Here is a 16681-nt window from a genome sequence, read left to right as displayed (position 1 = left end):
TCGTCATCTTTTATTTATTACACAACTAATCTTATTTTTCTACACTGAAGATAATTACATTTACATGAATATTTACCATATTCATCATGATATTGATTCACACTTCATTAAATATATTACATAGTTTAACTGTGAAAGTATACCGGAAGTGGAACTGTAAAGCGGGAACTTCCGTTCTGAGCCGGACCGTAATTAGCGGTGTACAGCTGCTGCTAGCATGGCGTCAGGTCATCTCTGTAAACTTCACGGCTTCTTCACACGGCTGAATAAGCTCAGAACACTGCGGTGTGCACAGAGTGAGTTGAATTTTATTTCAACATAAACTTTATATTGTCAGACATCACCAGACCTAACCACTACGACCTGTGTGTGTGTTGGTCTAACCCTGACTACTGGTTCTACTGGTGTCTATCGAAACTACTTATTGAATTATAAATATCTAGCAGCGCGCTGTTAACTACTGTGAAGAAAATCCACTTACTACGAATACAAATGCTGTTATTATTGTAATGGTGGCTGGTAAAACCAAACGGAAACCTTACAAATGCAGCCTAGGGCTGAGCGACTTTGCCTTTTGATTTTCGATTTTTTTTTTTTTTCCCAATGCACTTAAAAGTGAGTGCAGACATCAGATATATTGTGAAAAATGCAACTTTATTTCTGCGTTTGTCCTCAAGAGTTAAATGCATAGAAAAATCCCAAAAATGCACACACAGCCTACTCAAAGGGCAAATAAATGTAAACAAAGAGGGGGCTGGCTCACATCACTGTACGGTGACATACAAGGACTTAACGCGAAAAAGTCTGAAAAAACTGTGGTGGGAAAAAAAAAAAAATTAAGTTAAAGCTTGAATTTGCAAAATAAAAATAGTTTTTATCTACAAATTCGATAAATCGATATAATCAATTTATTTTATTTTTTTGCCCAGCCCTAATGCAGCCCATTGTACGTTAGCACTGATGTTGAAAATAATAAAGCTACAAATTCAGCAGTGGAATCTCATTTAATCAACATGTTACCTATTTTTTTTTTTTTTTTTAAAGTTTTTTAAAAGATGAACGTAATCCCAAAAATCACAACAAAACATACTTAGTTAAAACTTCTTACAGGCATCAAAATAAATGAGAAATCACAGTGGAAACAGTAAATAGTGTGACTAATTGTCTAAAGAACAACAGTTTTTTTTTTTAATGTACAATGATTAAACTGAACTCATCAACTGTTTCTCCAAACATCTTAATGTTAAATAACAGATTGAGTTCCTAAAATTGTTTGGATTTGTCTTTTGTTAGTCAGACCAATTCCAATTCCCTTTAGTAATTCTTCTTTATACTGAAATAGTTCTAGTATTAACCTTCAATTGTGGCTGTAATGATTCCCAGAGGTCCTCGAATATCTTGATCACAAAAGAATGTGTTCTGCCTTAAAGGGGACATATCATGGTTTTAAATCCTTCCTTTTTACATATAAATCATACAGTTGTGGTCTATATAAAGCGGAACTGCAATGCTTGGGTCTGAATTCCTCATTATTATAGCTCCACCCCTTTTCTTCCCATTTTCTGATGTGCTTCTGAGAGCAACTCGTTTTGGTGCGGTCTCTTTAAATGCAAATGAGACACTCCATACCCCGCCCCCTCTTCAGATGACACTCGGTTCAACTCCACCCTGCTCGGCCATTTTTGTAGTTTGATAGAAGAGATACGGCTATGTAGCGGCGCATAAACTTTTTATTCAGAGGTTATTTACAAAATGTCAACAACAGAAGACTTGTCCATCCAGCCTTACATGTTCGAGCCAGAGTCTGACCCGGCGGAGCGCGATGAAAATGAAGATGATGAACCTGCAGAACCCTAACAAGTGAGCTAACGCTAGCGCCGAGCTAACGCTAGCGCCGAGCTAACGCTAGCGCCGAGCTAACGCTAGCGCCGAGCTAACGCTAGCGCCGAGCTAACGTCACGAAATGCATTTTAATACAGTCTTTTCAAAGACAAAAATGGCAAAATGAAATGACTAATGAAAACTTTAGACTTAAATTAAATCATGTAGGCCATATCATCAAGGATCTAAAACGAGCACACAGCGTTATCATATGAAGTCTGAAGACGGTGCAACTGCTAATGCTAACAAAACAATGACAGGGACGTCTTATCACACTTTTAGCGTTATTTACAGCTTACCGAAGTGCTCTGTTCATCGTCTCCAAAGATAGAAGGAATTGAACCCTCAATCAGACAAAGTCTTTCGGCAAATCCTTCTTTATACTGGTGGAGGTTGCTGAAGCAGTCATCCTTGAAGTGCTTCACGCACACAAAAATGACCTTACCCACAGATGTGGGTACATTTCTGTGAAAAATAAAACTCAATCAGGCACTTTGAAAAGGTTCTGATGCTGGGAGACGGTGTAATGAAGCGTGTGGGTTACTACATCCAACAACCAAACATTTTGACTTATCCTCTCGTAACTTCGGCATCCTTGAGCTTGGACTACAAAATAAAAGCGAGAAATAAAAATGGCGGATTGCTCGAAGTGTTGGACCTGGAGTTGATGTACTAATTTGGCAGTTCCGCTGCAAATACTGTGATGTAATAGTTCAAAAAACGTAATAGAGAATAGAAAAATCGAAACAGATTGAAAAATATGAGCAAAACAGAATATAAAGATATCTACGGAGCACCTGAAGAGACTAATTTGATTTTTTCTGTACTTCTAAGCACTCTAAATATACAACAAAATGCATTTAAGGGCTAAAAAAGTGGATTTAGCATGATATGTCCCCTTTAAAGTCTCTTTTATTAAATTTATTTATTTTTTTTTAATTATTATTGTGTTTTTTGTATGTTTCATTTTTTGTCTTTTTCTGCTTTGCATAATGCGTATGCAGTAAATAATGTAATTTATTTTTTTTCTCAAACAGAAACCAATACTTGGTATTATTAAGTAATCAGTCATATTTTCTGTTGTATATTTGAAATTGAGTTAAAAATGGATTTTGTGTGAATACTAGGGATGTAACGATTAATTGTAAGGCAGTTAAAAATCGATTCATAGGCATCACGATTCACATCGATGCTGTGAAAATTGAATCGCAGTACTTTTTTTATCCAGAAGTGTTGGCGGTGGGCAGAATCTGCTAAGACTTTCTTTCTGGCCGCCTTCTACTATTAAACATGTTCATAAATGATTCCTTACCCCTTTAGCACCAAAAAATATCTGTAATACTACTTGAATATCGGTAAAAGTCACGTTTTTCGATTAGCTTTGTCTGCTAGCATAGCATTTCTTCTTCACTGCAAGATATCTGCATGCCAACCGACCACTGGGTTACCAGCGCCCTCTGCTGGTCCAAACAAATATCTGACCTGAATACAATGCAATGACTGTTTTTTTAAGTCCATTTGTTAAGGCACAAAATACATTTTCAGTTACACTTTTAAAAAGAACTATTATGCAGTTTTGCATTGTTTACTTTAGAACTAGAATTTAAATGAATAGGCTTCTTCATTTGTATTATTCCTTTATTTATTTCATTCAAGATTTATTTTTAGTTAAATTGCATTGTTTTTTTATAGTTTATCAAGGGATTCTTTTGACAATGAAAAATAAAAGGAAAACAGTATAGTTTTTTATAGTTTTTTCCCCAAAAAAATAAAGGAATGTTTTTCAGTCATCATTTTTCTACATTCCCATTTTGTAAAATAAATCGTGAGAGAATCGTATCGTGAACCCAGTATCGCAAATCGTATCAGGAGTTGAGTGAATCGTTACATCCCTAGTGAATACTGGATTGATCAATGAAATAATCGATACAGTACTCAATTATCAAAATATTCCATAGTTGCAGCGATAACTTCATAAGCTTCAAGCATTTGTTGACATTTTCTCTTTTCAGTTTTTGCACAATTCTGTATGTGTGATTTGGATGAAGTTGAATCCAATCATTGTCTTTATTATTTCTGGGATTCTGTTGCAGGTTGTTTGGTTCCAGTAAGACAAAAGTCTGTGGGTTCTAATTCACTGGATGATGATAACTGGTACGTTTCCGTTTTGTGTCAGATAAGTGCACATATCTGACATGAGGAATATTGAGGGAGCAGTTAATCATTTCAGATTTTTTTTGTTCTCATTAACTAACTGGTAATCTTATTGTAATCAATGACATGTTCTCAGTAGCTCTGTTGTTGTTGTTGTTGTGGTTTGGTTCGTGAAAATTCCATGAACAAATAACCTATGCAACTTGTATAAATGAGTTTATTATTCTGTTATGATGAAGATAAGTCACTTTAAAAAATAAATAGTTTTCATGAATCTTTCATTGTGATCTGAACTCTAACCTTCTGATCTCTCTGGTGTAGTGGAGTGGACATTGGTGTGACTTCAGATGGGAAAACTATTGTGTGCTACCATCCAGCTGCTGACATTCCTTATGAGCTCACCCAGGTACTAATGATTGTCTTTATAAGTCCTAATGTAGACATTGACAACTGGCGGCACGGGGGCCACATGTGGCCCTCAGTTTAATTTTGGTTGGCTCTGAAGGTAAATGCAAAAAAGACTCTATTACTCACAAAATGACAGAAAGTTACACAAAACAATATGAAGAAAAAAATACACGTAAATGAAATAAAAATGCAAAATGACAACAAAAATGATTCCAAACTCACAGAAAATGAAAGCAAAAACACAAAAATTACGCCAAAAAACCCCCAAATTACATAAAACGACAGCAAAAATACACAAAATAGCAACAAAATACACAAAATGCCAAATAAAAAGGTAAAATGACAACAAAAATAAAAAAGAATCCAAATTCACAGAAAACGGCAACAAAAACACTAAATAACACCAAAAGAAAACAGAAAATTACAAAAAACGACAGCAAAAATACACAAAATAACAACAAAAATACACAAAATGCAAAACAACAAAAATAAAATAAAAATGACTCCAAACACGAAATGATGCCAGAAAACCCCATAAAACAACACATAGAATGAAAGAAAAATATTAAATGAAAAAGAAATGCACAGAATGACTGAAAAGTATATTAAAAAACAACAATTAAAATGTGTTGAGTTGCTTAAAAATGCACACAAAATGACAAAATGACTCCAAAAACACAAAATAACAAAAAACATGTGCAAAATGATTTGTTCTTTCCTGTATTAATGCTCAGATTGGTAATTTTTCTGAATGCTGACATGAATGTTAATAAACTGGCCCTCAGATCAATCACATTTTTAAGGCCCCTGCTATCTTTGATCTATTGATTGTTCCCTTTCACCATGAATGGTTATTTATCCTTTGTTCATGCGTTTCATCATTTAGAATAGTATTTACGCTCTCTACAAATACTAGTGAAATATTCATCGTCATGTTCAACATTTATGATGTCATAGCAGTTACAGAGCATGTGAACATTCCATGACTAACAGAAGAATCAAATCCTCTATATTGTTGGTTGAAAACATTTCTCGTCGTGTGTGTGTGTCTGTGTCTGTGTCTGTGTGTGTCTGCAGCCTATTCAGCGTCCAGACCCAATCAGCAAAGCCCCTGAGACTCACGATCAGATGCTAAAGGCCCACCTCACTAAGGAGGTGTTGAAGGACAAACCGGGCCCCACCATAGAAGAGCTGAGCAAGATGTTTTTCACCACCAAGCATCGCTTTTACCCCTTTGGACAGTAAGTACACACGGTCACAGAATTCACATTCTGAAGTGGAAAAAGCAATCTATCTGCCTCTTTATTTAGAATGTGACCCCATAGTGATAGAAATTCCTCCACTGCATGATTTGGGACAATGTCACACATTTACTTTCTATTTTTCCTCAGAAAACGGGCGATGGAATGTCTAGCAAACGATCATCTATGTGTCTCTCGCTACGTGTAACAGATCAACTAGTGATCATGTTATCCTGGGACTGAAAACGCACGCAGATCTACATCTGCTTGTGTTGAGATAAATGAGCAGTTCAGTGCTGTAATCTTTTCAACTGAAATAACTTTTAGCAGTACAAAAACATTTTTAATATTACTCTGTTCTTTGTTTTAAACCTATGAACATATTTATCAAACAAACTGCATTAGGACAACAGTCGTGGATTCTATTAACCCTATATAGCATGTTTGGTACATTTTCAGGAAGTTTAATAGCCAGTAAAGTCATATAAAATAGGAAAGATGATGAAACTGAAAAGTGTAACGTGATGTGGAAATGAATAAACCCTGAAACAGAATTGGAGACATTTTGAAACAGAAGATCTGAGGCCCTACAGACTCCTGATCGATGACCCTGCTTGAAGTGAAGGGTTTTAGAGGCGTGTGTGTGTAGTTGTTCTGTGCTCTCTGAGCATAACAATGACAGCGTCTCTGAGAAGAGACCTTGGCAATTGTTATCAATGTACAATGGTATCTGGCCTGCTTAGGGCAGTGTGACCAGGACCAGGAGAGATTCTGTAATCACATCAGAATTGCATAAAAAAAAAAAGGTAGAGTACAATCAAACCTGTATTTTTGATGTTGAGAAGCAGCATCAAAGCCTTTAACTTCACTTAGTATCACTCCAAAGAAAGCAGAGCCCTCCTCTTTGTGTTATATTTAGTATTTTAACCGTGCTGGTCTATAGACCCTTTGATTGTTTGTAAACATTGTGACGTATTTTGCTGGGCGGGGCTTAGCCTGGAGGCCAAACCACAATGTTCTTTATTTTTCTGTGCACGAGTGTCCGCTGTAATCCTATAAAACTTTAATTTATGTCCACTAATGTTAATCCTCCTATTCTGGCACCCAGACACACAACAAGATGACATTCTAAAGCTGTAACATTACTAACCTCCACCATCTTTAGCCAGCGCCGTTTCCTGTTTTTGTCTCCAGGGCCATTAAAGGGTCTATTAGGGAGCATTAGTTTTTAGATGAAACACCCTCTTCATGTGTCTGCTTGCAATAATAATAATAATCGGAGCATTTTGTTTTCTATTTACAGGTATCATATGAGACGCATAAAAAAGAACCCCCCAAAGGACCGATAAAGGAAAGTTGAACATGAAGAACTCTGACTGTGTACCGTTCACATTTGTGTATAATAAACTAATAGTGAATACCCATTATTCTTGCTCCATTCATTAATTCTCTTGAAGAATTGTGATTACATAGCTGACAGTTTTAACCATGAATTATATATTTATAAGAGACACACAAAGCAGGTATGAGAACGCAAACACAAACATTTACTACTGAAGTGACTTTGTAGAGCACGATTAGTTTTTGGAGTTTATTTTAAGGTTTCGTTTTTTCAGATTTCTAATTTTTGCCTTTCTGACTTCAGCTGTACATTTTTTACTCTAATACAGAAAATTTCTTTAGTATGGACTTGTCTTTTTGCATCTGTAGTCTATAGCTTTTTATTGGAGACTTGGGGTGTGTTCGTCCATCCCAAATATATTTGTTAATAAATAATTGATGAAAACTTCTTTCACTCAATTCTAACAGATGGACAGTGATCTGAGTAGTGCCGCCTCAGTGGGATAAAATGTGTTTTATAGCTATACATAGGTATAATTTTACGTGCTTTTTATTCTCCTTTTATCTTACATTTTTATGTTCAGTTTATTTTTTTATTAGCTATTTTAGCATACAATTTGAACATGATATATTTCGACTGCAAATAATTTCCCCATAAAATATCAGCTTTAAAAAACGAATATTAAAAACATCCATGAGAAGTATCAATAGTTTTTCTACATTTATTTTTTTTTACTTCTTTATAATCCAGATTAAATAAGAAATCAAGGAAGGGCAGGGTAAATATACAAATACATCATTATTTTAAATCATCCAAAAATGCTTTCATATTTTGTGTCGTCATCACGTACATTACGTCTTTGAAGCCACCGGAAGAGTGAGCCATCAGTCCCGCCCCGGCAGCTCAGTCAATCCAAGCTAAAGAGAAGGCGAGTCCACGGCTAAAAATATAATAGCTAACACAAGATGGCCGGTTTGCCTCGTAGGATTATAAAGGTACATTTCTCTCTGCTGTGTACATACATCCCTGTGAAAAAATGTTTGGCCAGTGAAAAAAAAAGATACGTGCTAATATTATGGACGTAGCTAGCATAACGGTGCGCGGCTAACACTTGTGTAGCTAGTTTCTGAAGCTAACCTACTTTATGTCTGCTGTTTTCTTCTTCCGCTCACACAAGTGACTGATGCCAGGGTTGCAAAACATATATGTATTGTATATCAACCTTGTGGTTGAGGGTAATCGGGCTGTGATTTGAATGACCGGTGTGTCAGTGGTCGTCCTAGCCGACATGAATGGCTGGTTGCTATCTAAGCTAGCTGTGTCCCACACATGCCAGCCATTGACGGCTAACACTGCGCTAGAAACGTACTAATCGTGCAACGACACGAAGGTGTGATCGTGTATTGTTCAAGGTGATTTTATGTAAATATAGAACAGGAGTTAATCGGGGTGTTGCACTGCGGTTCCTCCGTCACTGGCTCACGGAGGCTGGGTTGGACCGAGGCCCAGCAGCGGTGGGCGCGATCAGTACAGAAGGCTTTTCCTCCGTGACCAGCAGGAGCTGCTGCACTTTACCGACAGAAACACCACGGTTCTGCCTGATAATCAAAAATTTCTCCGCTTTCGATTCACCGGTAATATCAAACCAACAACAAGATTTGTCATAGAAATACTGTGACGTTATGTCAGGGTGATATGGCTTATTGTTACTTCATCTAAGGACATATTCACGTGTTTTCATTACATAAACGAACTACTACTATGTGGTTTTATTTGGTATTAAACGTAATTAATGAAGTATATCGTTTGCATATAACCCAATTAAACAAAGTCATATTACATTGAATTAGGGCTGCACGATTGTAGCCAAAATGATAATCGTGATAATTTTTTTATCAATATTGTAATCACGATTATAATCACAACTATTTATCATGATAGGGGGGGAAAATGTTGATTTTACACTACTTATAAAACAATATTCTTATAGTTTACAGTGCAAAATAAAGCTTTAAATAAAAAAATTATCCTAAAAAAAAAATTAACCTATGGATTTAAGATTTACATACATTATTACAGAGTGCAAAGCCCGTATAATAAATGTAAATATTGCCGACGATCAGGTTAATTTAATCGTGGCAACCAAAATTGTGATCACGATTAAAATTCAATTTATTGTGCAGGCCTACATTGAGTTATTAAAAACATACAATTTAGAAATTAATGTAAAACAAACAAACTTACATTTGTAAAATCTTTATTTTCCAAATTATTAGTACATTATATCTTACTAGTCATGTCTCAGGATTAAACATTTTTTTACTGCCGCCAAGGAGCATTTATTTGTTTGTTTTGTAGAATTATGTCAAAAGCACATAATTGATTTTGAGAAAATGTTTACCAAAGATAGACCTTAGACCACACATCAAACTCAAGGCCCGAGGGCCAAATCCGGCTTTTTAGAGCATCCAATTCGGCCCACAGCAGACAGCAAAGAAGTCATTGAAAACATAAATAATTTTATAAATTACCAACTTATTCAGTTGTGCATATCTCCCAAAAAGTACACAAATTAAATGAAACTCCACAATATTAGAAGGGCTCACATTTTCCCCATGATTATATCACATGATGGAAGTCATTTTTCATCTCAAATTGTTCAAAGAAAATGACATGATGTAAAATTTGGCCACAAAAATGACAAAATCTAAAAAATTGAAAGTTAAAATCCTGCAGGGACTGAAATCTGTCATGCTTTGATATTATCTATGTTGTACATATTTTATCATTGTTTTATAGGTAGAAGTGCAAACTAGAGCATAATAATGATTAAATTACTAAATTTCCCACCTAAAATGAGTTGGACACCCCTGTCTTTGGTCATGGGAAAATTCCACAAAATTTTGGAGGCCATCCGGACCAATTTACTTAATCTGGATCAGTTTAAAAAAATCTCATCATTGATGAGATTTAAAAAAAAAAAATAATAAATAAATAAATCACCTCAGTTCGTAATAGTTCCTCAATTATTCCAGAGTTTCATTTCTGATCCCGGATTGCACAGTTCACTGTGACTTTACAAAAAGTGAACATAGGCTATATAATCAACCTGCCCGTGAACTGGTCGTGCTGTACTTTCACTTTCTTCCATTTGTTTGGCATCTGTGAGGTCAGACAAGTTCTATCTCTCACTCACTGTCTTCATTCTCCCTAAATGTGTTCTAGTATCAGGTTTAGACCATGGCAGAACCATCATTTTTAAGGACACACTGTTTTAAGAGTCTAAATGAAAATGTCTCAGAATGGTGATGTATTAAGTGTTCCTTTAGTTCAACGCAGTCTCTCACTCAGACACTAAGAACCAAACTCTCCTCTTTGTCTTGTACTTTTTTTCTGGTAACCTTCAAACTCACATTAATGAATTCATCCCATTGCCAGACAAAGCAGGACTTGTCTCTCCACAGGACGCGTTCCCCCTGCTCTAGAGTCCAGTGGCGACACACTTTATTTTATACACTATGATGTATTGCATTGCAGCTGCTTGGGTGCAGAACAGAACCACACGTTCTGAAGGTCTCTACTCTGTTCTAGAGCTAAACTGAAAGGCCACACAATGATTAGAGGAGATGTCAAGCATTTGTTAAGTCTGATTTGTGCACACAGTGTGCCATCAGAAGACCAACTCAGGCCAGCAAAAAGTACGAGCTCAGTGTTTTCTTTTATTTTTTATAATAAGTTCATAATTTAATAATAATAATGTTAAAATTAGTTGAAGTCCCTGCAAACTAATAATAAGCAGTGGTTAACTCTTTCAATGTTTTTCTAATAATCTTGTTTGGCAGATTTTTTAACAATCAGCCATCTGTGATTCTGTATCTGTATGTATATTATTGATCATTTCCATTGTTAAAGCTCCAGTATTATGCTATTTTTCACCCATCTCCATTTATTCTAAGAACTCCAAAAACATAGTATTTGAGGGTTTTTTTCCCCAAACTCGTCTGTTTTCTTGAGGTTTAGCTCTGTGAAAAGACACTTTCAGAGCGCTCCTAAAAACAGGCTGTTTTGGGGCCTTCATGCATATATGCATGAGTGGGCATCAACACACATGCTGCTCCAGCGTGCGTTCATCACAGCAGCAGCAGTAGTAAATCATTAACAGTCTTCCTTCTCTTCCTCTGACCACAGAAATAGTCCATTTAAGACGATAGTCCATTGTTTTGTCCGACCACTGCGTTGCATTGGGTCACAAACACGTCAGATCATCCCATAATGGCGATACGAGGCAGTATAACGGCTACTAAAAATTGAACTGATTGTAACCGCTCTCTCTGCGCCGCAGGGAACTAAACTTAACTATCAGCTGAGTCAGCTGTTTCAAACACTCACATGAGCTGCTACTCTGCTTTCTTTTCATCCGCACCTCTTCTGGTCACAGAAATAGTCCATTTAAAACGATAGTTCATTGTTTTGTCCAACCGCTGCATCGCATTGGGTCACAACCACATCAGATCATCCCATAATGGTGGTATAACGGCTACTAAAAGTGAAACTGTTGTGAACGCTTTTCGGTTTATCTATATACTGGATTATCTATGTACTGAATGTAAAGATATTAACTGCAATATCAGCCTGCCGTAGCTATGTTTAACCTGTGAGGTAGTTTGAGAGGGAGGAGCTCACATTCTTATAGGGTAGGAGGAGCCATCATTGTCAGGAGGAGTTTCCCCCATATGATATATTATTGGGGCAAAAATCCAACTCTCCCATTTGGAGCTGACTTTTTACAAAATGTGGAATAACAAGGGAGGGAGGAAACAGAACTTGTTCAACTTTGTCCCTCTGAATGAGGCTAAAGGGATGAATATCACTGTAGCAAAACTATTGAAGTGATATATTCATAATACTGCCCCTTTAAAGGTTAACATGACTGGTCTGCTACTGCAGCTGTTATTAGTCTCTTGCACATGTGTCAATCCCGAGGCCTGGGGGCCAAATTCGGTCTTTTAGAGCATCAAATTTGTCCCGCTTGAGAAAGTGGAATTTATAGAATAATACATGAAACATTTAATGACCAACTAATTTGGTTGTAGAGATCTCAGCCCTTCCAAATACAAAAATTCAATTAAAATTCACAATATTTTCAGAGCTCAGTTTTCTAGCTCTTATATCACATGACAGCAGTCATTTTTAATCTCAAATTGTTGAAAGAACTTCCAAAATCTGGCAAATTTTCCTCAAAGTAATCCACAAAATTTCCCCAAATTTCCGAAATCAGAAGAATTTAAGTGAAGATCCTGCAGGGACTGATATACTCACATACTTTATTATTTATATAACATTTATACATTGAAGTGCTAATCAGGGCACATTATTGTTGAATTTGCAGTTTTTCCCCCTTCCTAAAATCTGTGGCCCACCAGCTCAAACTGGTCCTTATTTGGCCCCTGAACTAAAATAAGTTTGACACCCCTGGTCTAATTCATTTCCTTTTTCTAAAGTGAAAGTGAAAGCTGTCAAATCTGCCATCTATTTCTTTAAAATCAGTATTAATAAATATATTTTTGTGCATCAACAGCTCAAACAACCGTTTTTAATTGTGTTTCACGATATGACCCAAAATGTTTGAATATGTCTGATACGGACTGAGCTCTACAGAAATGCAAAGCACTATAAGAAGTATTATTCATTCTTCAAGGACAAAATGATCATAAACTTATGACTGCTTATGAAACTTATGAAATATTCTTGTTATATGGACCAAACTCATGTCTCTATTATTTCTCAAAATGGCGATATACAATATTAATCTCAATATTTTAACTCAATAAAGTCAGACCAGAAAGACAATTCTGGGTTAAATTTGTTGATGAAAAATGCTACACAGGCTCATTTATTCACAAACTGCTGCACAATATGTGCCACTTTTGGCTTTTTCTCCTCTAAGGGACAGCACGTGTGAGTGAGTTTTGTAGTGTGACATGTTTAGGGAAAGGTCTGGGTTAAGATGCACTCAGAAATCTATCAAACTGTGCTTGTCATGTTCTGATAAGTAACGAAAGCAGCAACTAAAAAGTAGTTTAATACAAAAAAAGCTTCAAAAAGATTTATCTCGGAAATATGGAAAAATTGTTAAAGGACAATATATGTAATTATGTATGTTTTAAATTTTTCTTTCTTTCTTTGTTTAATGTTTATTTGTATCATGTAATTTCCCCCTTGGATACATTTAAAAAAAAAGTATTTCTGATTCTGATGATGTTTCTATTTGTAGTTTTGATGAGATGTCACTGATTGTCCTGACTGGAACGTGCCTGTACCTCTTTGTTTCCCAGGAGACGCAGCGGTTGATGGCAGAGCCCGTCCCGGGGATCACAGCCACCCCTGATGACTCCAACGCTCGCTACTTCCATGTTGTCATTGCAGGTCCTCAAGACTCTCCTTTTGAAGGAGGCATATTTAAACTTGAACTATTTCTTCCAGAAGAGTATCCCATGGCAGCTCCCAAAGTGCGATTCATGACAAAAATCTATCACCCCAATGTTGACAAACTGGGAAGAATATGTTTAGACATTTTGAAAGGTACGACAACACAACACATGATATTTCTGTGATCATTTTATGCATTTCTATGGATATTCTCTATTTTGAAGCAAAGTTGATCACTTTCACCTCAGCTCTGATGGTTTTATATTGTTGTTGTTGTTGTTGTTTCCTCATTGCTTTTTATCTGAACTCTAAATCACTTTCCCGTGCTTTATATTTATTTGCCATCCGTTCCTTCCACAGACAAATGGTCTCCAGCCCTGCAGATCCGTACAGTGTTGCTATCTATCCAGGCGTTATTAAGTGCTCCCAATCCAGACGATCCCCTGGCAAACGATGTTGCAGAGCAGTGGAAGAAAAACGAAAGCCACGCCATCGAGACAGGTGAGGAAGAGATTCAATAATATTCAATCAGATTATGTAGCTAATGATGATTGGAACGTAGAACAAAGAGATCAACTCAGACGGCTGAGATTACATACAGATACCTGGGATCTGTATTTTTTTTTTTGGTGCTTTTGTGTGTGTTTTCCTGTTAATTAAAATTAAATAATTAAAAATGTCCATGTTTTTTCAATTTACCATAGTTATTTCTCAATATATAAACTTTTAACAAATGTATCGAATCAATATCCAACTGTTTGTAATGTAACATCGCATTTGCTTCACAAATTCCTTCAAAGTGAAAACCCTTAACTACAACTACAGTGTTTTTTTCTTATTAGGTTCAAGGTTTGTTATTGTTATTTTCCAACGTTTCCCTGAAAAAACAAGATTTGTTCGTCAGGGCCAGCAGCATGCAAGATAAATAGTGACAGTACATAAACGTAATATAGCAGAAGTAGGAAAAATAATACAGAAAATACACACAAGTACAGTAAAAATAGCAGTGCAGGTACCAAGGATATTGTTTATTTATATTTGTTGTTATTATTATTATTATTATTGATGTTATTAAAACACAGCTCTATGTGACATTAATCAGCCCTCTGATGGGGAGTTTCTTGTCTCCTTGGCTTTTATAAAGGGAGTCACTGTTGCAGCTCTCACTTTAACTTTAGGGCGTGTTGACGATGGGTAAATGAAAACAAGCATTTACATTAATGTTACAAAGTACAAGGAACCGAGCTGATAATGATGACTAAAGCAAGTTAAACATTATCTTAAACATGAGGCTTATTTACCTGGAGCAGACCATGATGATGATGATGAGGCCTCACTTGCATCGTCATCGTTGCTGCCATTATTTCTTCTCCCATGTAGGGAGTTTCACTTTGCATCACAATTGTTGCAGTGAGCATAATCTGCATTGCATTTTGAAAAGAGGAGCTACTGACATCCTTATGTTCATGTCCAGCATGGAAAATCAGCCTCTCTCTCACAGTCACAATAATGCGTTTAGGTACCAAAACATGGTACCGTTTGATTTTAATTGAATTGGTGCTTTGGTAATACCAACTGAATTTGGTACCCATCACTACAGGAGTGGTTCCTAAACTTTTTATTCTGTCTCTCTTTGAGAAATGAAACATGCATCTATGCTTGGAGCCATAGGCTTAACATAAATAAACTCTTTTTGCAGAAGTCATTTAGCTGCTCCACAGTATAGAGGTAATTGGTGTAATAATAATCATGGATGCTATGCAACTCAGTAGGCTTCGTCGGTGTGAGCTAGCAGAGCTACAATGTAGCTGAGGAAACCTAGCAAGATTCTCACACCTGCATCACGGCCCATATATAGCCATTCTCCGAAAAGCAGACCAACAATGCCCTAAAATCAACATTAAAATGACAATTTAAATGTTAAAATAGACATAATAATGTTTAGTCGATGCACTATTTAGGAAGTGTTCTTGCGTTTAGCATCAAGATAAGAAAATAGTGTCATGAGCCCTTTAACTTCAATGTGAATCCTCATGGGTAGTTACACAATTGAAAGTTGTGACCATGGTTAAGTAACAAGCTTCTTTTTTTTTTAAACTAAGATTCTATGTATTTATTTTCAATTATTACCTGTGTCTACTCTATAGTTTTTATATTGACGGCATTAGTTGTAATGTCTATCAATAGCCAACAGTCCAAAGCCTGAGCTGTAGATGGACTACACACACATTTGGCACCTGTTTAAAGACTTTCATTGTACAAATTTGAAAGTTCTCCTTAATCTAAAGTTGTTATTGTTGTCCATAAAAAAGGCAGTTTGATTTTTTTTTTAACTTCCAGGATTTCAAAAATTACATTTTGTAACTTTTTAATGTGTTTCCCAGCCTGTGACAGCCTGGCGTCTACTGTGTTCTCTCTGTGTCACCTCTCCCTCTCCATCCACTCACTCTTCTATCTTTGTCTCTTCCCAGCCCGAACATGGACCAGGCTCTACGCAGTCTCCGATTAGAAGAGAGACAAGGCATCTGAATGTGATCCACACAATGTACTCCTACTCTGAAAACATTTGAATTTAAGGACACAACAAAAAAAAGAGAAAAAAAAAAGATAAGTCCAAATCTATCAAAAAAGAAATAAGGTTTTCTGCTGCAGAACTCTGGGTGACTTATTTTCCTCTCTAAGACGCGTTAAATGTGTGTTAGCCTTTTTTTTTGTTTTTTGGTTGTTTTTCTCCTGTGTTGCTATTTAAATGCATGGACGGAGAATGACACCCTACCCCCCCCGCCACAGTCTTAAAGAAATAATCACATGCAATATGTTATTCTGAACTCGGCACATGCTGGTACGTTTGCAAAGAATTCATGCATTAAAGCTGTCCTTCTTTTAACACATGCATCACTTGTCACAACATCTGTATGTCTCTGTGAGATAGAGGGGGACAAACATCTGTCCAAAAAAACTGACGCTCCCTGCACCTCATATTTCATACATTGTCACTTTGCAGCTGCGCGAATTGTGATTACAGTGAGGGGCGGAGCTAAAGAGGTCTGCGCGGAAAAGAAAGCAGAAAAGCAACATAACTGTAAATTAAACTCTAAAGACCTAAAGCTACCTTCCTGGTAGATGCTTCCTAACTACTTCTAGTCACTGTTTTATCATATGTGGATGGATGTTTGTCTCAGAGCTGCAGAGGACACTGACACAGTTTGTTTAGTACTTTAAAGAT

General features: G+C 36.3%; 2 protein-coding genes across 2 annotated transcripts; both read left to right on the top strand.

The window, feature by feature from the left end:
• The first annotated feature begins 162 nt into the window (after positions 1-162).
• On the top strand, positions 163-7111 carry mrpl42 (mitochondrial ribosomal protein L42). The gene is made up of 5 exons (XM_028450523.1): positions 163-296; positions 3975-4035; positions 4357-4441; positions 5521-5684; positions 6988-7111. Exons 1-5 carry the CDS (start codon positions 218-220, stop codon positions 7031-7033), a joined length of 435 nt encoding a protein of 144 aa, XP_028306324.1. The 5' UTR covers positions 163-217; the 3' UTR covers positions 7034-7111.
• A 772-nt stretch (positions 7112-7883) lies between these two features.
• Positions 7884-16350, top strand: ube2nb (ubiquitin-conjugating enzyme E2Nb). The gene is made up of 4 exons (XM_028448940.1): positions 7884-8021; positions 13362-13608; positions 13816-13956; positions 15927-16350. The coding sequence occupies exons 1-4, from the start codon at positions 7992-7994 to the stop codon at positions 15962-15964; spliced, it is 456 nt and encodes a 151-aa protein (XP_028304741.1). The 5' UTR covers positions 7884-7991; the 3' UTR covers positions 15965-16350.
• Positions 16351-16681: the final 331 nt, after the last annotated feature.

This window comes from Gouania willdenowi, chromosome 6 (genome assembly GCF_900634775.1).
Source record: "Gouania willdenowi chromosome 6, fGouWil2.1, whole genome shotgun sequence".
Classification (NCBI taxonomy): domain Eukaryota; kingdom Metazoa; phylum Chordata; class Actinopteri; order Blenniiformes; family Gobiesocidae; genus Gouania; species Gouania willdenowi.
The sequence above is the reverse complement of the archived record's forward strand: the minus strand, read 5'-3'. Positions and strand labels throughout refer to the sequence as shown.